The following is a 28,000-nucleotide window of genomic DNA, read 5'->3' on the forward strand; positions in this document are numbered from 1 at the left end:
AAGAAGGCCCAGTGAGAATGGATGTGGCTATAGAAGCCTCAAAATTGTTCTCATAAAAATGATTCTTGAAATCTTGATCTGTTCTTTTTTATGTCTTTCCCTTTAGGTATTCTCTTTGTACTTACTTGTATTTGCTTTATAGACATACTTTGGATTTTGTACATATCAGTCCCAAGACTTACTGAACTAAATGTTAGAGTAAGGGAGAATGAGCAAATTCTGTGCTTCTTACTCCATATGGAAGATAATTCTTAATGCCTAATGTTTTATGGAAGATAATTCTTAATGCCTGATGTTTTAATATATTTATACATAAGAATGCACCATATTACAGTAGTTGATTGACTTTTACCTGAGGTGTGTATTGTATCATTTCACAGGGACTGCAAGGCCCTCCAGGATCTGTTGGACCCAGGGGACTGCCAGGAGAAGTTGTATGTATTGTGCCATTTCTCCAGCTGTAGCTGTGGTGTGTGAGTAGTGAGCCAGTGGAGCAGTGCCACAGAAGTCACCATAGCTGCTCCTTTTGTGGGTGGCACTGTAGCTATCAGGTGTTGAAGCACAGCAGTACATGGGATGGGATGCCTCCCTCAACAGGCCATTATCTTGGGTTTCAGTAAATCATCTATATGGTGCTTCTGACACTGTTTGACAGTCTGGAATGGATTTGGATATTGGGATCACTGACATGAGAGCTTTTACCCTTCTTGATTATCTCTGCCTTGTTCCCCTCTTAGCATTTTGGTCATTGGCTCCTGGCTTCTCATTCCAGCTGGGAGATCATTGCTTGGCTGCGTTGGTTAAGCACAAAGTTCTCTTGGTTTGTGTTGTGCAGCTGTACCAGGCACAGACGTTACTGGGCAAGGCTCCCAGAGATGTAGCGTGCTTGTAGGTATGACCCTGGAGGGTTGGGAGTGTCAAGCCGTGGTACTTCTCAGCAGAGCTGGAATGTCCTGTAGTCATTGTGCTTTTGGGTGCTCCACATTCAGGTCTGCCAACTGACTGGGTAAGGTGATGGGGGTCTCCTTCATGGGGATTTTAGTGTCCCTGTAACAATTATGCCACAGTCTCCTGGCTGGTTGGGATTTCTCAGACTGGTAGGCACCTACCCCAAGATCCAACACACTTGTAACTCTTGTGCCTCTGGGAAGAGCAAGGGTAAAATCTCAATCCAGTCTGGATTCTCTAGGAAACATCTTAAACTATCAATCACCATTTTACTAAACTTGAAAGTGCCCTGGGCATTTGATTTGATACCCACATGTAGCAGAAGCCTCTTCTGGGACAGTGGCTGCCTGTCTCCCTTCCAAATTAAGACAGCGTAATCCCTCTTTCAGCATGCAGACAAGTATTTTCTGCCTAATTCCCTGTGTTTCAGTCTGCAACACCAGTGGTGTCATGTAACCTAGCAAGTAGCACCTACCCCCTCTTCTTGGTTTTTGTGCCTGGTTTTAAATAGCATTTTGGAGGTAAGAGTTAGATCTGAGACGTGGATCAAGAAGAGCAGACAATAAAAAGCTTAACTTTAGTCCAGCCACTCATTTAAAAAGGACTGGGATTTTGATCATTACTCTGGGTGTGTGGTTTTGGTTTTTATATTTTTTTCTACCAGCAGAAGCATCTAGAAGATGGTGTTGCTGCATTTTGTCTTAGGACTTTCCACACATACCCTGAGACTACATTGTGGAAGAAGAGTCTTATTTTGAACAGACTTTTAAGCCATATACTTTATTAAGATTAAAATACCCTTCTGAGTGGTACAGAACTGGCAGACCTTTTATTGGTGACCTATTAGAGGTTTTAGGGATAGAAGCAAGGTGAACAGTAGAATACAGCATCATCAGCTTTTGACAAGGGAAAAAAACACTTGTATTTAAATTTGCATGTAGTCATTTTATACTGTCTATTGACAATCTTATTATATCTCATTTTCCTACTCAGTTGAGGCATATGTTTTTTCAGTTGTGTCTGATTTACTTATCATCTATTCAAAAGTTTGTCAGCCTTATCTCCTGTGCTTCTTTTTGTGTATAAATCACCAATCCTACTGTGGAAGACAGCAAAATACTCATTTCTCTCTTGCTTGTGTTGCCATTATCCCACTTGAGTTCATAGTTGCTACATTTGAAAGTGGTGTCCTGATGGATCTTTGATCAAGAGAACATTATGAACAGATCATATATATACTAATTATAATATATGTAAATCCTATATATAGATGACCCTGAAGACTCCTATTTGTGCACACAATTCTAGTATGTAAAAACATAAATTTAAATGTATTATAGAGACAATGTCCTTAGCTATAAGATTCTTCATTTTTTATCTTCTAAAGATGAAGCATTATAGATTCAAAAATATAATAATTCATTTTATGCAGTATGATGAAAATTATGAAGGTCTGAAAAATTGTTTTACATTAACTTACATTATCAAAGAGTCATCTAGCAGATAAGAATTACTTCTTTTCCTCAGAAACCACTTGAGCTTGGCCCAAGCAAAAAAAAAAAAATAAATTGGGAAATCCTTAGAAAAGGAGGGAAGAGGGGCTGTATGTATTTTATGCCAATATCAAAAGTGGATAGGGTAGGCCATGATCAGTAAGTGTAAATTTTCATTTTCATAATGATTTTGTGTTGGTATAAGCAGAATATTCTTCATTAGGGTACTTTCTTGCTTATGCTTCTAGTTTGGATGCCTGGGTGAGAGTAGCTGTCTGTCTGTATTAAGTACAGAATGCAGCAGAGAAAGCAAACACAGCTGCTGAACATTCACTACTGGCATGAAAATGTTGTCATCTGTCATATGTCAGTGTGCACAAAACTGTGTTTTACACTGAGAAGAAAAATTAAAACAATATGTGTTTCCATGTCTCTTACTTAGAGAGTTCATTTTTCAGTCCAGCTTAAGATAGATTTTACTGTTCAGTTTGGGCAATTTTATCCTTTACTGTGAAAATTACTGGTATTCTTAACAAAATGCTTGACTAAATAGTTGGTTGAATAACATTGAAGGGTCATGGAAAAAGTTTTGTGAGAGAACCCAATAAAGCTTTTTTAACAATTATAATAGTTTCTATTTAGATTTTAATCTTTTTCATTTATCTTCCTTTCTCTGCATTTATAAAAATCCTTCATGAAAAGGACAAGGGAAAATACTGCAGTTAAAATCAAAATGTGAGAGATGAGAAGATTTAGACTAAAGAAAGGCTGGAACATACTTTATTTACTGAAAATGTTTGACTGTCCATTACATATCTAAAAAATTTAAAGGGATTTTTTGGATTAACTAATGTGAAGGAGTAGAAATTAATTGAGGCTTTTAAGATACCAGTTTGAATAATTAACTAGTACGGGAAATCATGCAGCCCTCCATGGGCAAAAGAGATGAGACACTTACCCAAAATTCAAGTTTTTATGTGCTACTTTTTTCCTTGAAAGAACAGTTGATTTTCAAGACTTGGAATTACTTTGGAATAGAAGAAATAAACCTTTTGGTCTCTGCAATTCTCCCCCAATAGGGTCCAGAAAATAATCTTGATTATTACATTTCAACTTAAAGAAAAATGATTTATATATTTAATTATGGAAGCATTTATTAGCTTATAGCATTTGGGGTCAATACTAATGCATGGTAAATACTCCAGTGTAAACTGATTTTCATCTGTATTTTGATATAACCATTGAGGGACTAGCTATAAAAATGTACAGTTATATTTTTATTGATTCCAGGGCTTACCAGGAGATCCTGGGGTACCAGGGAACCCAGGAATTAAAGGAGACAAGGTATGTTTTAAGTGTTTTTCATTAAGCTTGATATGTTTCAAGCATTTTAAATTTTCACTTCAAGAGAAACCTTCCATTCTTCTGTAGTGCATCTGTGTGGCTGCCGCGTGAAGTGATTTTAAAATGTACCTGCAGCAACCCCCTGTGTCTTGGAGAAGGAACATCTCTGCACTTGGAGATGGTTCAGGCCAGTTTGGCAACCCAGTTGCTCTTTAGATGTATAATTTAAGTAATATTTCAAAGAGATTGGACTATGCCCTTACACTAAATCTGCGCTGTGCAGAAATGTCACTTCAGGTCCTGACTGCAGAACAGCCTTTTCAGGGTAGTGTCCTACCCAGACTAATGTGTAAAATCCCACTCCACAGTCAGACATATTCATCTTGGCAGAGCTCTAGGGCAGCTACTGGCTCAGATGTAAGCTAAGGCTGGATCTCCTTAGGACATTGTATTTTGCTGTGTAGAAATCCCTTAGTTGGAATTCAGCTCCATCAGCAAGAGCTAAAAGTTACATGTGTATATACTAAATGTAAAGAGGCAGAAAAAAGAGGATAATCAGGTGTGCTCTGAGCTGTGTGATGTCTCGTGTTATTTATACATTGTGGGGTACAAGGGAAACCAATAAACTCCAGTCTAAAGGAGTGAGCTGAAAGAAAGGCAAAGCAAATAACTGGAACAAGGACAAAAATGTACTCATCTTGCAAAGTGGGAAGTGGTGGGTTCACAGAAAACCACAGAGGATGTTGCAGGAGCCTGCAAGAGACAAGAGGCCAGAATAACAAAAGGCACAATTTTACTGCATAAGCAGCAGAGTTTAGCCATGAGGAACAAGAGACACTGCTCGTATTGAAGTAAGAGCAGAGGTGCAAAGAGGAATACGCTGAAGACCCCAAGTTTAGCACTAGTGGTTGATAGCTGGGGAGAGACAGCTGTTGTTTCAGCTGTTGTTCTGAATTAGTTGGCAGGGTTTAATGATAATCTGCATATTAGGAGCCTGGGGAACAATGTAGATCAGATGCATTGCAAGCATGGAAAACCAAAAGAATGCTTGTTATTGTTGACAGTTATACGATCCATGTCTCCAATTCTGTAACTTTTTGAAGGAAAATATGAGGGTATTTTTTCTTCTCTATATCTTTTCAAAGTACTGGCACTTTCTATGATAAATTTGATGATATTTAGAGCTTTTTCATTGGGGAAAATCATCACATTTCAATTAGTGATTCAGATTTATTTTGTAGGGTGACCCGGGTGGAATTATGGGACCACCTGGACACCCGGGCCCAAAAGGCGATATGGGGCCTCCTGGACCAAGTCTGCCTGGAACACCAGTAAGTCCATAATCTGAAAAGTCTTTCCTGACTTTATTTTCTGCAGGGGCAACTGGGAAAGAATTCTCACTGTGCAATGAAAGAAATCACAGAATGGCTTGTGTTGGAAAATACTTTTAAGTTCATCTAGTTCTGACCCCCTTCCATGGGCAGGGGACATCTCCCACTAGAGCAGGTTGTTCAAAGCCCCATCCAACCTGGCCTTGAACATTTCCAGGAATGAGGCATCCACAACTTCTCTCAGCAACCTGTTCCAGTGCCTCCCCCCTCACAGTGAAGGATTTCCTCCTAATAACTAATCTAAACTTCATGTCTTCCAGTTTAAATCCACAAAGCGAGTATTTTTTAATTACAATTTCAAAATCAAAATATATTTTACAGTGGTATTATAAGTGCACTAAAATATAGAAATAGTGTAAGTCTATTAGTCTATTAGTGTCATCTAGAAATAGTGTAAGTATCACAAATGATCCTAGTGACACTGGCACTAACAAGGAAGATATGTAAACTTGTCATAGTTTATACCTAAGGACTGACTAATTTTGGCCATTAAATTTATCTAGTCTCTTGGATTTCAAAACATAATTTGGTTTTTTTTGTCTTGGTTTTTTCCTGTTTTGTTTTGGGTTTCTTTTAGGGTCCCACTGGTGTTCCTGGAAACCCAGGTCCAAGGGGGCCAAAGGTATGCCAAATACATTACTTATGCTTCTAAAAATATTTTAAAATTTAATTTTAAAATATAATATGATAGTTGACATTTTCAGAGCTGTTGTGATGGAAAGCCTTGTACCTTTCACAGGGAGAAAGAGGACTACCTGGGTTACAGGGAGCACCTGGGGAGATGGGGCCCCCTGGAATAGGCATTCAGGGATCACCAGTAAGTAAACCAACACCCAGAATTTGGGTTTCTTGCTGTTCATCACTGAGGAATTGCAACAGGCAAACAGGGCACAGTAAAAAGCCATGAACTCCCTTCTGGCCTGACTCTCAACTCCCAATTTGCTTCAAGGGTTGCTGTGCAGTTTACGTTCAAACATGCAGCGAGTTGACACAAACATCTAAGGCATTCACAGTAAATCATTTGTGCAGCAATAACTGTTCCAGTTATTCTGCTTGTTTCCCAGCTTTCTTTCTTTTTAATGCCTTTAAATAAAGCCACCTGCAGTGCCTTCAGAATTTGCAGTCACAAAATGTGCTGATGTGATGGTGTACCTGGTAGGTGGTAGGTGTTACTGCAGGAGTTTTACTCCAGGGACTGAGGCAATCTCTCTTGAGTCAACCAATGTGTATCACCTGATACAATTCAGTTTATGGACAGTGCTCTGGTATAAAGGGAAAATATTTGTGAAAGGTGACTAAGCATTCACCCTGAATGTCTTAATCTAAAATAGTAATACTTAAAGATAGTTTTTCCAGTTACAATAGTTTCAAATCTGAATTTTAAAAATTACCCATTTACATGTAAATTATCTGTTTCTATTCAACTGCTCATTAGCTTTTTTAATGAATCCTCTTGCTAAATACCAAGTTTTACCACAGATCATTAATTTTTGGAAATGCTTGCCCTAAAAAATGGGCATTTGCAAAGTCTTGAGGTCTCTAACTCTGGCAAAATTACATGTGGATTTAAAGCCAAACCTTAAAGTAAGCCTTTCTCAAAGTGAAAGCTGCACAAATATCCCACATTCAGCATTTTTAAATGAAGTTCATCTCCCTTATCCCAGAAAGTGTAACTACTGATTATGTGGAGTTTTCTTACAGGGTCCTATAGGTCCAACTGGATCAGCAGGTGTGCAGGTAGGGGTATAAGTTTTCTCCTTAATACAAAAAGCATTAATTTAGTTTCAGAATTTTGCAGGAAAAGTATTCTTATATCCTAAATGACCTTTCATGCTCTTAGGGCCCTAGGGGACCTCCAGGATTGCCAGGAGCACCAGGTACCCCTGGTATTAATGTAAGTGACAGTTTTATATATATACAAATATATATAAATCATCCATGATTTAAGGCCCTCAAGTTTTCCATTTGTTTCTAGGGCACTCCAGGAAGAGATGGAAAGCCAGGACTACCAGGCCCTCCAGGTGATCCTGTACGTATGCAGGCAAAGCTATTGCATTTGCTTTGGTGCAAATATATTAAATTTATATGAGGTGAGATAGCCTAGAAGAACCAGTGATATGAAGATAAAGTAGAAATACTTACTTGGGAAAGACAGGAAAACAGCCATGTTATATACTTGGCCTCAATAAATCTGAGGCTGTCTTCATGATGTTTCTTTAAGCAAGAAAACATTCTTAGAATTAGTTACCATGTAGTTAATGCTTATCAAAAATCATGGATCTGAGTGTCACTTAGCAGATATTATTCTCAAGCTTGGAAAGAGATGTCTGTCCCATTCTCAGTTCTTATCAGTGATTTAATTTGATTTGGGTAAGTAGTTAAAACTCTGAAATTGGAGTGGGAAAGATTGATTGCTTTTTGAAGATGTAATCAAAATTCAGAGGCTGTCTGAAGTCAACAAGATTTAACTCGAGACAGATGAAGATAAAGTGCTTAATAATGAAAACTGAAATCCATAAGTAGAATAAGTCTGGAAGGCACAGTGCATTGTAAACTAAATGTAAGTCAAATATTTGATGCTGCTATTAAACAGACAGGTCTAAATAGTAAAACTCACAAAGAGGACAATTATTGCCTTTTGCTCTCTTGAAATACTCTCTCTTCTCTTGTGAAAGAACATTTTTCCCAGGAAGATGTAGCAAGCAGGAGTGACTCTGGAGAATTAAGACCATTTTAACACTTTCAAAATCCTGTCATAAATCACATATTCAGAGATCAACACACAGATTTATGGCTCTGGAGAGTGTGTTTGCAGTCAGGCTGGCCTTGCCTTACACCCAGAGCAGGGGAGCTGCAGGGCACAAATGCAGTTGGCTTGCTCTCGTACATGTGAGCCCTTTGCAGCTGGGGTTTGGAGCCTTCCACACTCAGGGTTTGGGGTGCTGTGCCATACATTGGCAGAGCAGCTAAAATAAGAGCACTAGAAAAGAGGAGAGACTGGGGAAATTACACTTCTAGTCCCGTAGGAAGATCAACAGGTGACATGGAAATAGGCTGCCTAGCTGAAAAATGTCCTAAGGAGAAGGATGAAAAGTCAGGCCATGTAGGTTTTTGTTTTCAAGTGTGGTCACAGGTTTTTAAGAGCAGCTGATCCTGTCTATGTACAGTTTACCTCTGTGCAGAGGATGGACTCACATCTTACATAACTATGTCCTCAACTTGTGTAGGTGGTGTTGTCTCACCCTAGAAAACTCCTTGGTATGATTTCAAAGGTGGTTATGCCACTCTATAAATGGTGTACTGATTATATTTCTGGTTAATTATATTCAGCAGTGCATCTCTTGAGCTGATCTTTGACACTCATTGTTATTAACTGGCAGTCTTTGGAATATGCTAAAGAAAGTGCTTATATTTTATTTTTCTTCTTCAAGATGGAAAGAATTGAAACAGGCTAAACATAAAAAGCTAGCTTACTTTGAATGTGTCTAATTTTATAGTATGCCCAGGATTTATATGATTTTAGATTTAGGAATTGCCAGACAAAATGAGAATTAGTAATTGGAGAGTCTGTGAATGAAGCTGATGACAACTGGGGCAATGAGTTTTTAAGAGGGATTCTTTAAATATAAATTTAATGGCACATCTTGGAAACCTGGGATCTGTTTCAGTATAGTATAGATCTGCTGACTGGTCTTTAAATGGCTCAGCTTTAGAATTGGTAACAATTTAGCAGTGGCATCAAGGAGTTACACAGTAATTATTAATGTTTAAAGGCAGGAAAAAATATTACTTTTGTTGCTGTAGCTGGATTATTTCCAGTATCTGAGCTAATTTATTGAAGTTAGCTTTGGCATCGCCAGAATTTGTACTACAGATGACAGTAGAGTAAAAGCCTAGGAGAAAGGAGGAGGAAAACAATTGAGGATAATCAGGTGAGAATACAAGACATTCCAGGAACATTGAGCTGTTGCTGATGTGCTGCAAAAACAGTATTAGTATGTTCAGGAGTTATGCTGTTGTCATGGTTGAGACATTTCATTGCATCTATAGTTAAGAATTACAATTGATAAGTTTGGTAGACTCTGATATTTAACTATATCTGAAAACCTGTTTTTTTCTTTTGACTTTTCCTTTAAAAAGTAGATTGAACCAACATATATATAATCAGCTCTATGTATAATGATACAAAGTTTAGAAGCAATGAAAACACATCAGAACTAGTAGTGCTTTGTAAAACATTAACTGCAGATGCCTTTTTAAATTTCAGGTTGCACTTCCACTTGTGGGAGACATGGGTGCTATACTGAAGGTAAATTTTTCAGACATTAAATGTCTTTTTTTGCTATAAACATGCTTTTTAAATAAACACATGCACTTGAGAGCTTCTATAGGTTCTCTTCTGACTTACAGGACTGGCCTAAAGTAGTATTGTGATTCTTTAAAAATTTTTGTTTTCTTTTTAAAAATGCTCAAGAAATATATTTTATAGAAATTTTGCAAAATAGTGTTTGAACAGCAAGGGAAGTAGTAGCCAGCAAGGGTTTATTCAGCATATCCAGCCCACAGTATGAATTGCTACAAATATACCCTGTTCTTCACTTTACTTTGTAGCACTAATTTCAGTAATATACCAAATGGGGAAAATAGTCTCGAATTTCAGAGATATTATTTTGAAAAATAATGAAATTCAGAGTGTTCTGCAATATTCTGAAATGAAAACTGTGCTCAGGAGTATTTCAATATGAAAAGCACACATCATTTCTACTGTCCTTAATTAATACATGTACTTAGGGTTTATTGACTTTCTCATTTCCAAATCTGATTTATTTTAGGTCTTTCCTTTTATTTGCAATTGTACTCTCTTTCTGCTGTACATGCTCTTCTTGTCAGAGCTCTCTCTCTTGCCGCTTCTTTAAGCCTCATTCTTCATTTCTCAGTGTTCTGCAGTTAGCACTTCTATATGACTGCAATTTAGCTGGCAAATGCTTCTCTCAGCAATACAGGGGTCATTTGCTTTAAATAACTACAGATTTGAAGCTGGAGAGAGTAACAAGTAGCCTTCATCTGTAACTAATCCTTGAAAGGAAGATGTTCAAACCTAGACACAGGTGTGTCTGGGGCTGTCCAAAGTAAAGCTAAAAAAGGTGTTAGTATGATTTGAGTAGAGAGTGTGAGAGATGGAGAGGAAAACAAGGAAACTCTCTGAGCAAGTATACGGTTTAGAAGAGAGCAAGAAGAGAAGCTTTGGGTGAAAAATGGAGGCCTGGTCAGAAAGACAGGAAGGAAGCAGTGTGCATGGATCAGTCTGCATGGATCAGATCTATGTCATAAAAATGTTTATTTGTCACTTCAGATCTATGTCATAAAAATATTTATTTGTCACTTCGTCTTCTGTCTGCTCCACAGGGTGATCCTGGCACAAGAGGTCCTCCAGGCATTCCTGGCAGAGAAGGACCAAAAGTAAGTTTTGAAGAGTGTACTTTCCATTGCTTTGGTTCTTGTTAAAAGCAAAAGGACAGATTCCTACCTTTGTGAGACTTGACTTTTTCATCTCATCCTTATCCCTGTGGCATTGGGCAGCCTAAAGGTTCAAATGATTTTTATGTTTCAGGCCTCTTCATGTGTCAGTTTGCCTTTTGTCTAGGTTGTGTGAGCAAAATAGCCTGAGTTGAGTCCCAGGTCCAGATAGATTTTCTGTGTCATGCCTCCATTAAACTGGCTCAGATCTGACTGCCCAGCAGTGCTTTGCTATCTATGGACTCCCTTTAGGTGAGTCAGTCACAAGAGAATCCTGCAGGGAAGAGGCAAACCTCTCCTGTCTCCCTCCAGTGTGCAACACAACTGGACCACGCTGTGCCCTTGCGCCGTGTTCCCATGGGAGCAGCACAGCCATTTCCCTGGGGCTTGAAGTGTCACTGACATCAATCAAAATCCTGTTCTGGAATCAGATAAACAGCCACATGGTTTGACATATAGATAGCTCCTATCATTGGGACTAATTCCATGGAAGTGAACTTTCTCCATTTCAGCAAGCATTCAAGCTCTTTGGTGTTAATGTCTCCATCTTTAGATCTTTTCAGTATTTTGACTCCTAGGAGCAAACCACTCCTTTCCTTTCACTTTGTGGGGAGGTTTATTTGAAAGTTTTCAGATGGTTTTGATCCTTTGCTTTATGTTTTAGGCACTATGGGCTGTAAGGGCATCATGCTAGCATTTATTGAATGTATATAAAATGCCCTACAGAGCATGAAATTCATTGTTCTCTAATAGAAAATATTTGTTTGAATGTTATGTTTTCATAGGGAAGCAAAGGTGAACGTGGATTTCCTGGGCTTGTGGGGGAAAAGGGCGATGAGGTAAAATTACTTCATTTCTACATTACTTCATTCTTATCTGAATCTGAGTAAAGACCTAGACCAAAAATGAAATGCACAGAATGATATTTAGTTCTTTACAACTGCTGAGATAGTAATGTAATGCTATAAATAGCCCTTGATTCTGATTTTTCAATAGGATTGAATATTATCATTCAGTTAAATAACATCAATTTGATTTTCATCCGTGAATTTTTGCTCATTTGTATATTTTAAATCCTCACATATATTTACATGTTAATCTTTAAGGATAGAGGATACAGCAATAAATAGGCTAATGCCAAATATTTTCAGAAAATATTTCATGTCTATAAAATATTTGCTTTCATTTTGTTAGTTCCCCTTTAGAATTCACTTTTGAAAACTTTGCATTAAGCAAATAATTTGATGGGAACAGTAAAAGCAGCAACTACTATTAAGTGGAAACTGAAAAATATTTGAATAGGCTGAATTTAAAGTATTTACAGTATTTTGAATCTTATATTGCATTTTTGGAGTTATTTTTATGTCTTTATGGTGAAGGAAAAGAAAAGCTAAATGACTTGTGGTGCCAAATTCAAAATACCTGCTATAGCTTATAGCTTTCATTTTCAATTGAAATATTTGCAGTTAACATTTCAAGAGCAATATCAGTGCAAGAAAAAAAAAAAGGTCACCACAACAGAAGCTATTAAGCAAATTAATCTGGACAAATAAATTAATTTCTTAGTGGCCTTAGCCAACTGAGCAGTTAAAGTAAGTAGCCCTTTAAAAAGTATGTGGTGAGCATTTTGAAACTCCAAAATACTTCACTGGGATTAAACACTTGCTACTCTCTTTTAATTTAGGAGTTTTGGTTACAAAGCACAGCACCTGGAAAATACAAAAGGAATTTAGAGTATATTGATTGAGGGGGTTGTAATTCTTTATAAACATTTCACATATCTTCAGCACTAAGGCCATGATATCTTAAGAATTTTTAAAGAATTGTAGAATAAGAGAATAGTTTCCCAAAAAAATGTGTTTATCAGTATCCTTGGCTTACAAAAGTACACAGTTGTATGTGGGAAAAAAAAGATGCAGCTCCTGCTACAGTTTTGCCCCAGACTGTAGCATATTGTCAGCCTAAAGTATCATGCTTACTTTTTCCTTTGGTTTTTTTTGGTGATATATAGAGCTCATTACATGTATATTTTACATATATATTACATATATGTTTGGTTTCAGATTATGATATATAGACCTCACACCTCATGTGCCTTCTGAGTTGGAATTCAGAACATATTCCCTAAAAGGATTGGGCAGCCCAAAAGCAAATTTGATTCAGAATTTAACTTAAAAAATAAATGGGAGAGTAAGACATACTTTGTGTGCCATATAGGATACCTCTGGCAGTCAGCCCTAGCAGGAATAAGGCATTAGCCAAACAATTTTGACAATTCAAGTGCTATTAAACAGATGAGACATAAATAAGATATTGCAGGGAATTAAGAAGTTTATAAGGTAACAGCAAGTTTATGTCTGGCAGATTTTTTAAAGGAGTCTAGAGAAAATTCATTGTATATTTTTTATTAATGCTGTGTTAATAGGTTCATTATTCATATGTTTCCTCACTTTTTGAGAGCAGGTGAGCTCTGATATTTTCAATGTTTCGCGGCTTTTTGGTTATGACATGTTGAGGGTGCAAGTTAATCTTTTTTTCAGAAACACGTATGAAAACATTTTAAAAGAAACTTCTTTTACACATTTCAAATTTTTTTTTAATTTTTTTTCTGGAATGGGAAGAAATGGGAAAAAAGAGAGAGAAGCCTACCTGAAGCACTTTGAAATATGCTCATTAACTTCCATGTGCTTTCCAATCACCCTTTAATCTTTGTTGAACTTGTTATCTTCATTTTCAAAGCACTTCTTTTTTTTCAGGGGAGTTTTTTTTTTAAATATCAGTAGTAAGAATTACAGAAGATGCTCCTTTGGTTTCATATTAATTTTTCATGTAAATGTACCATCAGAATAAAGGAGTTCAAAAGGAACAGAGAGCACGTTAGCAGTTACCTTGCCACTCTGAAAAGCTGCAGAGGTGGATCAATGTTCTCTGTGTGTAGGAGCAAGTAAGAAAAATCAATGTCTCTCCATCTCTTCATTTTTGCTGATTTATTTCTCTCCAAATTTTATCCCTCAGCCTCCCCCTCAGAGCACCAATTTCAGGGTTCCTAACCTCTATGGCTTTCTAGGCTGCCTCCTTAGCAATTCCTTCTTAAGCACTGCATTTCAAATGAGAAAAAAACCTTTTCTGAGGGGATTTTTCTTGTCAGAGGATAGAGAGAATAAATTAATCACTGCTTGGAATAATCCATTTCTTTTTGTCTATTATAGGGAGAGCCAAGAGTGTTAGCTCTTATTATTACATCACTTTCACATGTCTAAAATTGCACCTGAGCCTGGTGTGGCAGAGGAAAGACACTCAGTGATACAGGCTTGTCTCAAATCCCACCTCTATCCACTGCAGTGAGTTGCACAGCTGTCATGTTTAGTAAGTGGATACTAGAGTCCATTGATTTTCAGACAATCAAATGGAATACAAGCAGGAAAGTAGATCATTAAATACTATGTAAAATGTCATGTTCAGTTACCAAAAAGCCAAACCAAAAATGAGGCAGAAAATACCATTTCTTTTAGATAGCATGAGGTAATATTGAGCAGCCTGCTTAAATGTCTTCTCACCAGAAAAAAAAAAAAGGCTTTTAATAAAATAAAATAGAAAATTAATCTCTAAAGGAAAGCTTGACATCTGTTCTTATCTGCACCACTAAGGACAAAACTATTTACAAAATGTAGGCTAAAAATGTGAAAGGTTGAAGGACAAGTGGTGTTTATCACTTAAGGAAGTTGCCTGTTAACCTGGTTCAATGATAACCTGCTTCACTTCCCCACCTGGTGGGGTGATGATTTTTTTAGCCATTATTAAAAACAATGCCTACATTTTAGAAGAAAATGCACTGTCATACAGGTATAGTATTGCTGGACATGCTGAATAGAAGTATTTTTGAAGTGTAAGTGGGAGAGGAACTTGACATGTGCTCTTTCAATCTCCAGGGTCTTCAAGGTGCTCCTGGACTGCCAGGTCTATCAGGACCCAGTGGCCCATCTGTAAGTGTGTGGTATCACCTGTGATCTAATTTATTTCTGTAGGGCTTGCTAGAACTGCCTAGATCTAGTCCTTTCTTTTATCTTTTAGGAGGGTAATAATAAAATCTTACCCATTCTGCCTCTAGTGAAGTAAACTATATTGCTGTTGATGTTACTGAAAATACCATAATTGTCTGGACTCAAAGTTTATGGAACTTAAATAGATTTGAAGTTTTGACATTACTAGAGAATCTGTGAGGTTACATGATTTATGATGTGCAAATTCACTGTGAAATGTGTATTTTTACCCAAGTTAGGGTCATGTTAGTAATAAAATCTAAAAATAATTCCAGCTAGTCATTCTGAAAAAAAAACTTAGCGCAAAAACAAAGTAATTACTTGGTCTCACAATTCAAAACCAAAGAATGAGAAAAAGCTGACAATATTTAAAGATACTGAAATATATCATAAATATTCTTGGTTTTACTGGAAGAGGTCCTCTTTGAAATGTTTTCAAATATTCTTTTCTACATATGGGAATTACATTAGTTTGTATGATCATTATTTGTTCCTTGGTTTCATGACAAAACTAACACTTCTTTCAAAAATTGTAGCGCATTTAAGAAGTTTAATGTGGAATACATAAATTGGCATTTAGCAGTAAAATGTGATTCTCAGCTGGATCAAGATGTGCCAGTTAGGGTCACCACATTTAGTTTGCCAAGGTGAAAATGCAATGGTGAACTTGAGTTTCACCCTTCAAAGGACTTATCAGGAGGACACAGCTGCTGTATCAAAGAAAAGAGAAATATTTAAACCTCAAGGAGAAGTTACAATTAGGTTTAAACTACCTCCAAAAAGTGTGGTTTAAAAACTTAGTGGCACTGCAAAAACATTGTGTGTCATTTTTTCCTAACTTACACAAACAATTCTGTGTTGTGCAGGGAGTCCCAGGAAGACCTGGACATCCTGGTCCAGCTGGAGCAAAAGGAGAAAAGGTATTCCTTCTTTTTAATCTTGGTACATGTCTGTGAAGGTTTTGCAATCCCATATTTGGGGTTCTTTTAAACAAGTGCAAGAATGTAACAAGGATGTGGCACACATTTCAAATTTTTATTTGTGTTTCACTATGAGTACTTTCCCTAAGCAGTGCTGTGCATGTGAGCTTATGTTTTGAAGTGCAGTCCTTGTGGTATATTTAAGTTGCAGAGAATTTTCTTTAGGCATAACACAATATAAGGTTTAGGAAAGTGAAAATATGTTTCTGACATAGAATATGACTAGTGACTTCTTGTTGTGCTTCTCATTCTTTAACCAGCATTATATACAAAATGGTTGTGCAACCACTGAAAGTTATTGGGTGTTAGTTATTCTAAAAAAATGCATAAGCTTTCTTTTATGCTTAATTTACACCCTTGTGTATATATATATATATGTATATATATATGTGTGTGTGTGTGTATATATATATATATATATATATATATATATAAAGAATGGCTCCTTTCAAAATTTTATATGTTCTTTTATCAGGAACTTGAAATTATGAGGTCAAATTCATTTCTTGGGTATTTCAGATCAGAGCAATACAGCAGAGACAAACTTTGCTGCAAAATACTTTCTGGGACAGGTTCTACATTTTGTCTATGAATACAGTTTTTCTTTCAGCAGTGCTCTGGAACTTTCCAGGCATAGCACTGCCACATCCACATGTGGGATTCTAATTCCCTGCAAAACTTTGGTGTGACTAAGAAAGAAAACTGTTTTGTAAAGCTCTGAAATTATTTCAGTATAAAATTTGAATGAGAGTTGTCTCCTTGCAGATCATGGTAACAAAAATTTACCCCACTTCTGTCCTTTTTATCTAACTGAATGCAAAATGCAATTCTTTGATAGTTCCTTGTTCACAGCTCACAGACTGGTGGGAATGAGAAGCCCTTGCTCTACAACTCATGTCTCATCATTCTAAAAGTGAAAAAAGTCAGATGGCTGAAGAGTAATGAAGTAAACTGAAATAAAGCCCCAGTAAATTTCTCCTCTGTCCTTCATCTGGGACACACTTGAGAATTGATCACATAATGTGCTTTCTAAAATAATAGGATTTTAATTCCCCATGAAGTTCTTCAAACCACTCTTGGGAGGCTGACAATTTCTAACAATTAACAGGGCCATTTGGAAATTATCCTAGTATAAATGTTTAGTAAGAATCATGTTTTTCTGCTGAGCTAATTATTGGCATTAAGCACTTAGTTTGATTTTTGCCACCTCAGTAATTTTAAATTTGTAACTTAAGGGTATCATTGACATACATTAAATAAGGTCCAACAAAGCCAGTGAAAAATTCTGACAGACTTGTTTCAAATTAACACAGTGTATTTATCTGAATTGTAGTAATGAGATTTTTGAAAAGATTGTTTGGGAAATTTTATGTTGAAACCTTTGCAGCTCTCTACTATCCACAGACCCCATGATTCTGCTGGGGAAATATCTCAGCAGCTATGCTCTATATAATATAGGCAATTCAGTACACAATAGCAGAACAGGCCAGAGATACAGATAACAACAGATGAATATTTTACAGTAAAAACCAAAAAAATATTCCATGTATCTCTTAATAAGGAAGATTCTTTAAAAAAAAGTCTTAATTTATATTCAATAAGTTTCTAAGTAAACAATTTCTGAAACCATAGCTCTTCTTTATTTACATATGAATGATCAACTGAGGACTGGCTTTTGCAAAATAATATACAAAGCATAAAATTCCTGTTAACTTTTATCTGCCAGTTGCTTAGAAATTCATATTAACAGCTCTTTTTTTTTTTCCTTCCTCTCCCTCCTGGTACATATGAAATAATTCCCAACCCAGGTTACCACTGTTATTTTGCCATAAGGAAGTTACTACACATAAAGCAGCAAGTAACTACCTAAAAAACTAGTAAAAAGTAATGATTCATGCCTTCCCTAAAGCTAAAGCATGAACATTGCAGGAGAATTTATTCTTGATGTTACCTGCTTTTATTGACTGTATCTCTTGTTTATTGTCATTGTGGTCATCATAGCTTGAGTGTGGAATAGATGTGGCTAGTTACAGTAAATGAGTTACATCAATCTCTTGCTGTACTAGGGTAGTGAAGGTTCTCCTGGGAAACCTGGACCACCTGGGCCTCCGGTGAGATATTTTTTTTTATATCTTGAATTTATATTAGGAACAATATGCTGGTGGGTAAAATGTAATGTAATATAAAGAACTGAGTGTTGGTCTAATAAAAATTAATATTGCAGGAAGGTAACAGTGTCTTTTTTCAAAACGTTTCTGTACCCCATTTTTTTTTCTTGCAATTTATCACTGAGTAAGTTCAGATCACTAAAACCGTCTAAGAAATCTGCTCAAATTAGTTAACCTTGATATCCAATATTATTAGAGTAAAATTGACAGCTTGGAGACCTGAGATCAGAGAAACCAGGCAACCTAGGGAAAGTCTTTGGAGCTCACTGGACTCTAAATTAGGTGGAATAGTACCTAACACGATATTTATTCTGGAGAATTATAATAATAAAAATCAAAATATGATGCACACTGATTTACAGGTTCCTTGGTTTATAATTTTAAAAAAAGTGCCCCAAGCTGTGTTGGTGTGTATCTCATGTTCTTCTGGAATGTGGAATCTTTGGCAGATTGAGAACAAAAGGGATACCACAGCTTTGCTGAACTACAGGACTTGAACAGGGCAATAGTTCTGCCTTTATAATTCTTAAGTGACACTCACTTGGTTTTTATGCTTTAAAGGGTATGCCTTACAATGAAAGAAATGGAATGAGCAGCTTATATAAACTGCAGGTATTTCTCTTTAATGTTAATTGCTTTTTTTTCAATCCCCACCCAATTTTAGCCCAACTCAACTTTTAAACTTGCTGTTACAGGGAGGAGTGAGTGTCGCGAGTTATCCAGGTCCACCAGGACCTCCGGTAAGGGCTGCCAGAAATCTCTTTTCTAGCAGCTAATGACATGGAAACAGAGGAGGGTTAGTTGCATGGAATTGGATTTTATCTGTGAAAGATTTCAATAATAAGGATATGATTGGTATATAGCATACATACTGTGATTTTATGTTTGCCAAGCATTTTAGCCCATTTTGGAGAGTGGTTTATTTTGATTAAATCATTTCATCTTAGCAAGTAAAGACAAAATGGTACATAATTTGGTATTGGACTCCCTAGTGAATGCATTCTTATACTAAAAATGTGTAATTTTTTATTTATAGTTCATGGAGGCATAGTTTGGTAATGAAATTTGGTGCCAGAAATGAGAAGCTCAGGAATTCTGATCTGAGTTGTCTCACTGATTCACTACAGGTAGCTGCAGTGCAGGAAAATGTGTAAAACCAAGAATTAGATTGTGGAAGTAATAGAGGGCTGGTGTCTTTCACACTGCATGCAGTACCTTGCAGCTGGACAGTGTTGCTTTGGTTCCATGGAACCAAAGATGCTGTGCACTTATTTACATTCTCCTCCTTTTTAGCACCAAGTTCTGTTTTGAGATGATTGTCTCTTTGGTAACCACAGTTATGGGCTGGCACCAAGCAACAGAGCTGTCTTTCTCTGTATTCTGGAACAGCAAAACAAAACCCAAAATATTACTAAGATTTTATACTAAATTATTCAGCTGGGACTGGAATGAATAATGATTCTAAAGGCACTGCATTAGCAAAGTATACTCATAATGCAGTCATTAAAAAAATCCATCTTATGATGTAACTGTACTTTAAATGTGGTTTGGTTTTTTGGTTTTTTTTGCAGGGTCCAAAAGGGGATCCTGGAACAGTGGTATGTATGTATGTATGTATGTATGTATGTATGTATGTATGTATGTATGTATTTTTTGGTTTTGATAGAGAATCCCCAAGTAGTTTGTCCTCCTGAAGGACAATAAGAAACCCAAACCCAAACCTCCCAGGAATGACAGCAAAACACGGAGTTTTAAGGCAGATTTCTAAAACAATTTAATAATCTGTTCTCAAAAAAATTCACAAAGCCTCTTTTTTTTGTTTCACCATAATCTTTCTGTACCAATCTTTCTGTACATCTTTCTGTACCAGCACCTAGTTCTGTAATTCTGTATTACACCTTTCATCAAAATTAAATCATTGAGCCAAATACTCACACAGAGCCTCTGGGAAAAGCTTAATTTGTTAATCAGTAAAACGAGGTATAACAAAATCTGTTTACCTAACAACTGGTTAGCTGTTATAGTAATCTCATGTTAAATAATCTGCTGTTGCTTGCTCTTCAACATTTCCCATGTTGAGTAAAGAAATTCTAATGTATGCCATCTTTTAATTAAAAAAAAATTAAAACCAGGGAGACCCAGGACCAATGGGATTACCAGGACTGGAAGGACTCCCAGGGGAAAAGGTAAGACTCTTAAAAAGAAGACATAATTTTTTAGTGGCCACTATCTGAACAGCTAAATGTTTTCTGAAGCCTTGTTTAGTTTATTTTTCATGTGTAAGTTAATGTTTCTATGAAAAAATCTTTGCAAACTTATTTATATCTTCCTTTTTTTCTTTAGTGTGGGTGTAAATAACATACCAAACATAAAATTTCGTTTTCTGCAAATGGAAAGTTGTGTGTAGGAGACCTTGTAATATTCTTGGTAGAATACTACTATAATTGATAGTAATATATTTAATATTTTCCTATGTATGGTTCTTGCTCCCTCTTGAATGTCATCTTATGTTTACAGTCAGTTTCTCTTGTTCTCAGCCTTTTGCTTTCTAATTGTGATGGCTGATTACAAATTTAAAGAAAAGCTTTTTATAAAAGGCTAAAAAAAGTCAAGATAAAAAAGTACTCATTTCTAAATATAGCAAAGTACAAAACATTTAGTGGAGAAATAAAAATAATCTGTAAATATGTTTTATGTCAGCAAAACCATTTTGATTTTCCCCAAATCTTCTAATTTAGGAAGAAAAAAGAGTAAAATTTTTTTGCAAATGAAATGTTTATTTTTCAGCATTTTGAATTATACTATTAAATGACTTCATGCAAAAGTACTTTACTGAAACTTATTTTTCATCACAAAGAAATGTAAATTAAAAGTTTCCCTCTCAATATCACTGTGCATTCCTCCTGCTTGTTCAGTCAGTGACAAGATCTAAGGTAGGTATCTCTACTAGATGCTTAAATTACATGAGATAGTTCTTGCTCCGGAATTCTACAACTTACAAGCAATTAAAGACTAGTCTGATTTCAAAATGAACAAACACAGGGAGACATTACAGGTCTAACTGAGACAAAGTGGGGACAGGAACTAAATAAAAAGAATAAGCAATGAATCAGATCATATAAACCAGCTGAGTGAGTGTTTGGCCCTCTTCCAAAGTAGAAATATCGTTTCCTTAACTAAATTTGGTCAGAATTTCATGTTTGTGGTGCAAAAAAGTGAACAGAATCCCAGAGCCTGATAATCCCAAAGTACAGTGCATGCTGGGTTTTAATTTAGAGCCATGATGCTCCTCTGTGTAGCAGAATGTCAACTTCTACAGACAACATTGGCTGTGATTTCATGATCATTTCATGAACTGCTCATGTCCTCTGGATGAAATGTCCTCTCCCTCAGCTGTGCTGACAGTGGCTGGTGCAGTTGTGCTGCAAGCCAGGCTGCTGACAGGACCAGAATAACCCTGAAAAGAAAAAAAAGTCTTGCAAGGGAAGTGTTAGGCATTTCTAGTTTCACTATCATAGCCAGCATATAGGGAAAACACCACAAGTTCTGGGTGTGGAATTACCCCTGGGGCAGAGTGCAGGGCTCCAGCCAGCGTGTCCTGCCTGCTGCAGGCACTCAGTGCTCCCCACCTGCCGTTCCAGAGGTGCTTGTTGGGCTCCTCACTGGGTGCCTGCTGCCAGCCTCCAGAGCAGGGCAGGCTGAGCTGTGTCCTGGAAGCTGCTTCCTCCCAACACCAGGGCTGGCATGTAACTTGTCATCTGCTACACTGGGTGTAAGGGAGTTAAGTGCTCCTAATCAACAGCAATATCATTGTGCACCTGAACAAAATGATGAGGATGAGATAAACCACCACTACTTATAAGAATAAAAACCAGAAATCCCCAAACTTGGTGGGGCTCTTGTGCAGAACACAACGTGGCTGTAGCTATGCTTACAGAGCCTTAGTAAAGGAGCCTTACCTGCTCCAGGTACCATAAACCCATCTCAGAACAATACTGTCCTGTTAGTATGGCTTCAACAGTGCCAGGGGTTTTCTGACATGAATTCAGAGAAGAGGAGACTGATTTTTTCACGTTTGTAACCAACATTACAGTAACAGAGCACGGTGTTGCAGACGAACACATCAGCAATGGGTAAATACCTCTGGGTAGAGTTTTACCACTTGAGTTCTGTCTGTCTGCTTTGGATTGCAGTCCTGTCAAGAAAGATGAATTTATCCCTGTGGCTCATCAGTTCCAGCCAAAAAAACAACACTGTCCTAGCACTTAAAGCATAGATGAAGGTGGCTGTGTGCTGTAAGGAGAGCCCTTACCCTGAAAGGGCCATGGCACAAGCAGAGGAGGTTGGCTTGTAGTCAATGGATAACTGGGCAACAGGAGAACAAAAACTTCTTTGAAAGGTACATCTTAAATATGGGTATGTTGATAGGAAAGTAAATTACCCTGTGTAAATGATGGTCATTGCCATGACCACAAATTATAATTATTTGGAGAGCTCCAGATAAGTCAGGGACTCTCCATCCCTTTTCAAAGGAGGTCTCACGCAGAAACAAAGGGAAACATGATATGAGAGAACCTAAACAAAGGATTTTGATTACTTGCTCAAGTCTGTATAATGAGCCAGTGACAAAGATAAATATTAGCATTTAGCATGGCTCTTGTTCTCATTTTCAGTTCACTTCCTTGGGTTTTAACAGGAATCCAGCAAGAAACTTCTGGTTTGATTGTTGTAGTTTAAACATAGATTTATCTTTTCTTTAGGGTGACCGTGGACCAGCTGGAGCACCAGGAGTGTCAGGGACACCGGTATGTATATTCTTTAAAGAAAATTCTGGTTTTAGAAGCTGAAAAAACAGGTCAAGCAAGCTGCTGAGCTCTAATCTCAGTCAATGTGGAACACCAGTGCTTAGCTTTTGCTTTATATGTATGTATGAAGATTATGGGTTTTCCCTAAAGAAATTAGAGTTTTAATAGCAGCAAGGGTTCATATTATTATTAAAATGACAGAGTGAGTGAGGTGAATACATGATAAAGCTGGAATTCAAAGCTGCATATGTTTAGTTAAGAAATGTGAGATTCTTCTCATTGCCTCTGTTTAATATAGATAAAGACATTTTTTGTGTTCCTGGGCATGCACAAATTTCTGGGCATCTTTCTATCACAAAGAAAAATCATGAACATTATTTATTGCAACCCACAAGGATCTGCATATCAAGTGGATCAAACATTTGCTCTAGGGGAATGCTTTGTCAGCTATTTACATATGATATTCAGAGGAGTTTCTGAAAGTCATAGAGGAACTTTGTTGTAGGTGAAAATAAAAGTAACTAATCATAAATTGAAATTGTAATTATTCATTTGTGTTCCTAAAGGAAATGAAGATATTAGATTTCATTCACAGTTTAATAAAAAAGTTTATCCATATTTCAGAAGGCAATATGGAGTTATTTATATGCAAATAGATTTATTATTAAATTTTGGCAGCTACCAATACATTCAGGAACTGTTTAAATCATAAATATGTGTTTAATGAAATAAAGAGAAGTATGTGTCTGCGCACTACCATTTCCATTAGCCACTGATTTAGCCTATTTACTGTGAGTTCCAAGAGAAAACATCATCTTAAATAGCCTAATTTCATTGAGTTTTCCTAAAAGAATTGCACATTTAAGGGGAAAAGTATTTCTCTGAGTTTTGTAGCAGATGTAAGAATTTCAAAGTTTGTTGTTCTGAAACAGACTTTTCACTATTAGTAATGAAACTGCACAGTTGTGCATTTCCTATGAATTTCCCACTGGATATGTCCCAAGTTATCGGATGTTCTCTATTCAAAATGGATAAGAAATATTTAATGAGGCCCCTTCTTCACTGATGGAGTTGCATTCTGATGACTACATTTAGTTCTAATAAAATCCAGTGAAATAAAATACTTCCCCCTGAAATAAATTGGTTTTTTTCACAATTATGCTAAGAGTTTTAATCAACAAAATAGTAGATATGTGAGACAATTTTTTTTCAGTAGTCTAGGAGGAGTTTGAGACATATCCACATATCTTGCTGAACAGAATTTGTCTTCTGTACCTATCATCATTCCCTAGATTGAATAGGGCCCTTTTTCCCATGTGGGAATGTAAACCTCTTCTTTTCACTTTGGTGTTTTGCTGAAATTGCTGAGATGGTCAGGGAAGCTTGGACTGAGGTCCTGCAAGCAATGCCACCAATGCCTATTTCAGCACAAACCCTCAGTGCTGCTGTTCCCAGAGTTGTCCCTGGTGCTGATGGGTTTGGTCTCTCACTTGTACAAGTCACCTGAGGATCTGCTCTAAGGATACTTTCAGGAAATGTACGTCTGAGTTGTTAAAAGAAGGGCATCCTACAAAAAAAGAGACATTTAAAATCAGTATTTAAATGATGCCATAAGAGAGGATTGTAAATTCTGGCAGAGTGGACATAAAATGACAATAAAACTGACCAAAAAAGATCATGAAGAAAATTTGCAAAAGGTTAAGTGAGGTTTGCAATAGGTTGAGTAGTAAAGCCATATACAAAAAAAAAAAAAAAAGCACTAGAAATAGCCTGAAGGAAAAAAAACCTCAATTTTACATGCACACTGAAAAACTTTGATCTGACTATAACTTATCAAGATGGAAATCATGTAAAAAAAATTTCATAAAAGCATCTCAGTATTCAAGAAGGGTTATCAAAACCAAGCGACTAAGTAACATTTAACACAAGAGCCTGTTCATCAAATATGAAATCTGGTAAAATATTTCTTTTTCCTTTCTTAAAGCATTAATGAGCAATACCATGAATATTTTTCCCGTAAATATATATACTCTCTTATTTTTGATATAGAGGAAAATTTCATTTGGCTTCCTAATATGAATCTGTAATATTCTCTTTTTGCAGGGAAAGCCGGGATCTCCTGGGGCCCCAGGCTTGCCAGGAGAACCTGTAAGTACAGATTTGAGTTCTGGATTCTTACAATAATGAACAAATATTTCAGACACCTAGTGCAAGATTTTTCATGCAGATTTATATGTGTGTTTTCTTCTTTCTTAGGGTGAAAGAGGACCTATAGGAGATATAGGCTTCCCTGGTCCAGAAGGGCCACAAGGAAAACCAGTAAGCAATTTTATATTTAGTATATATTAGCAAAAAGTTGGGATTTAATTTATCAGAAGTTACAAAAGAAAGGACATTGCATCTTGCTTTGTGTTAGAGCAGGTAATGTGAAGAACACACAGAGCTACACTGCTCAGTATTAACCAAGCAAAAAAGAACTCCTGGTATTGTGGTGTTTTAATAGTTAATGTCACTGAGATGGTGCCTTTAAAGGTCTTATGAACATCGTTTGGTTCTTGTTGACATAAAGTTTCCTCTAGTACTTTTCCAGGGGGAGAATGTGAACCCAGACACTCAGCACAGTCAGTAAAGGGTGGGCTGACAGAACAGGCTCTCAGTTTCAGTTTAGATAGAGAAGTGTGTGCTTCATGACTGAATAAACTTTGGGACTCTTCTGTATACAGGTGATGCAGCACTGCAGCTGAGACATGTACTGTTCACTTAGGAGATGTCTAATCTGCTCCCTTTCTGTAATAAAAGTGTGATAAGAGTGTAGCCAGCACTGTCTGAGCTAGTTTTAAAATCCTAGTTTATAGTCTGGAAGGGGTTCAGCAAGGGTAGTGCAGGGCTCATTATCTGCCCTGAACCTTGGTGTTTTGGGGATGAGCATGAGCAGCAGACCTTTGCAGCTTGTCAGCACATCTCCACATCACACTTCTGCCTTGAAGGAAGACACAGTTTCTGTAGCTACAGCAGCAAATTAGCCCAAGGTGCCTAATCTGGGCAAAACTCCACTTTGCAGTATATGAGGAGAAAGAAATATTCCTGCTGTGTCTGTTCATACAAGTCATCCTTTCTCACTCACTGCTGTGGGTTTGCTACATGTGCAGATCCATAAATATCCTGCTAAATTAAACACTGCCAGATCATTTATCTTGCAATTATCTGGCATTGTACAATTGTTAATATACTCTCTGACATTATTTTGGCCCGTACCATCTAGGACTCTCAGATCATGCCACATTCCAGTCTGGAGGATAATGTGGGCCTGGAACAGTTTCCAACAGTTGCTATGAATGCAACCACCTTCTTTGGGAGAGGAAATGGCTTTAAGCCATGAGACCAAAACTGTGCCTCGCTGCAAGTCCTAACAGCCAAAGAATGGATCTGGATTTGTAATAGTAAGGCATAATCTCTGTAGGAGCAGAAGGGTAATTCAGCACCAAGGCTAATATCTAGAATAAAAGAACTCTCTCCTGGGGTTGTATTATGACTAGCTGCTGCTGAAAAAGTGCCTGTGCATATACAAATATTCCAAATTTTCACAATTTCCCTATAATTTATCATTTAAAGTTGGCTGATCATTAGATTTGGTGCACATCTGGATGCTCTTTGTATTTCTATATTATAACCACACAAACTGCTGCTTCTGCAGCTTCAGGACATTCACTGATATGGCACTAAACACTGATCTTTACCCTTTATGCTTTAAAAACATTCATTTTTTTTTCTTAGGGAATCAATGGAAAAGATGGATTGCCAGGTCCTCCGGTAAGAAAACATGCTTTTGTGTATTTTGTTCCTCACAGAAACCACAGCTGTCAATCCTAGGCAGTTGCTTTCCATTACACAACAAAGCCTGTAACTGATAAATTTATCTTTTTTCATAAACCATTTTCCAGGGTGCTGTGGGGAGACCAGGAGACAGAGGACCCAAAGGAGAACGTGTAAGACCCTATTACGATAACTTTTTCTCTTTTTACTGAGCATATAAACACCTCATCAGCACCTGTCTTACAGGCAACATCAAGAAATTAATTCTCTGTGAACTTCAGCACCCTAGGCATCCAAGAGGTTTAGTCCTAGACAGCACTTCAAGGAATTAGAGTTGATTTGACTTCTGCATTTAGAGTAAAAACAAATTTTATAGACTTTCTTACACAGTTGGCCTGGACAGTGTAAATTGATCAATAGGCTGAAAATGGAAAGCAGATAATCCAGTTGTGCTGTTGTCAGACTTTTCAAAGCCATGAACTTGCCCTGCTGTCTTCCTTTCCATGTCACAAACACAAATCATGTTTTATGTAAAACAAGCTTGTCACACTTAGGCAGCAGGAATGCCAGTGCAATACCTGACTGCTTCCCAAACTCTTCAGACAGTTTGTTCATGGTAACAAGGTCATGGTGGGCAGGAATGATTATGGGAGGTGAGAGATGAGTCTATATATGTATGTACATATATATGTATGAAAGACAGTCTTATAACATTCCCAAAGTCCTGATGTCCTAATCATGTGGCTGTCACATTTATTTGATGACTCAGTGAAGCATCTCCCTGTTTAATGGAAAAGGAAATGCTGCTTTATGTCACTGTGGAGACATAAGGGTTTAACAATTATTACAATTATCCCTTAAAAAATTAACTGTTTGCAATGTTCTGGTTTTGCCTTTAAGGACACAGGCCTGCATCTGTGATAGAGATTGCAAGGATTACAGAAAATAAGGTTTTCTGGCAGTCATTGCTATTATTACTGCTGTACAGCATGCTCCTTCAGTTTGAGACCAGCTATTGTAGTTACAGAAAAGAGAAGCTTCCAAATTGGAAAGACAGAATAAAATTTTTGGGGTTTTCTGGTTTGATATAAGAATGTCCTCATAGAATCCATTTTAAGAAGGAATAAGCCACCTGGGCTGAAATGGTTTTATATATCCTTTGAGTGAGTAAACACCGCTGTTATTACTACTTTATAAACTGAGTGACAAACTAGATTGAAAACATGTTTTATACCAACCCATTTTCTAGTGATTTCAACAGACACAAGTGCTAGTGGCTTGCTTGTTTTCTGCTGCTATCTCCAGACCTTGATCACAGATGGTGAACCTGCTGGAGTAGAGCAGGTAGAAACACAAGAAAAACAGCAGCTTCTTCTGCACAGAATTTGGTACAAGATAAAATACAAGAGCTAGGAGAATGCTAGAAAGGAGAAAGGCTGAATAAAGCAGCACCTTAGGCAGAGATCACAAAACAGAAATGTCCTGAATTTTGTACAATTCA

General features: G+C 37.0%; 1 protein-coding gene across 7 annotated transcripts in view; it reads left to right on the forward strand.

Moving 5' to 3' along the window:
* Positions 1-28,000, forward strand: part of COL19A1 (collagen type XIX alpha 1 chain) — a 174,049-nt gene that overhangs the window by 131,663 nt on the left and 14,386 nt on the right. For 6 of the 7 annotated variants that reach the window (XM_084203250.1, XM_084203249.1, XM_084203254.1 and 3 more), the window contains 23 exons: positions 381-434; positions 3,732-3,785; positions 5,027-5,116; positions 5,754-5,798; positions 5,916-5,993; positions 6,878-6,913; positions 7,017-7,070; positions 7,152-7,205; positions 9,444-9,485; positions 10,583-10,636; positions 11,479-11,532; positions 14,623-14,676; positions 15,600-15,653; positions 17,780-17,824; positions 18,443-18,493; positions 18,577-18,621; positions 19,453-19,479; positions 20,014-20,067; positions 22,642-22,686; positions 24,790-24,834; positions 24,943-25,005; positions 26,461-26,496; positions 26,628-26,672. In XM_084203250.1, coding sequence (XP_084059376.1) covers positions 381-434; positions 3,732-3,785; positions 5,027-5,116; positions 5,754-5,798; positions 5,916-5,993; positions 6,878-6,913; positions 7,017-7,070; positions 7,152-7,205; positions 9,444-9,485; positions 10,583-10,636; positions 11,479-11,532; positions 14,623-14,676; positions 15,600-15,653; positions 17,780-17,824; positions 18,443-18,493; positions 18,577-18,621; positions 19,453-19,479; positions 20,014-20,067; positions 22,642-22,686; positions 24,790-24,834; positions 24,943-25,005; positions 26,461-26,496; positions 26,628-26,672 — 1,179 coding nt within the window. The remainder of the gene's footprint in view (positions 1-380; positions 435-3,731; positions 3,786-5,026; positions 5,117-5,753; positions 5,799-5,915; positions 5,994-6,877; positions 6,914-7,016; positions 7,071-7,151; positions 7,206-9,443; positions 9,486-10,582; positions 10,637-11,478; positions 11,533-14,622; positions 14,677-15,599; positions 15,654-17,779; positions 17,825-18,442; positions 18,494-18,576; positions 18,622-19,452; positions 19,480-20,013; positions 20,068-22,641; positions 22,687-24,789; positions 24,835-24,942; positions 25,006-26,460; positions 26,497-26,627; positions 26,673-28,000) is intronic. The other variant, XM_084203252.1, reaches the window with a different exon arrangement.

This window comes from Fringilla coelebs (assembly GCF_963513975.1).
Source record: "Fringilla coelebs genome assembly, chromosome: 3".
Taxonomy (NCBI): Eukaryota; Metazoa; Chordata; class Aves; order Passeriformes; family Fringillidae; genus Fringilla; species Fringilla coelebs.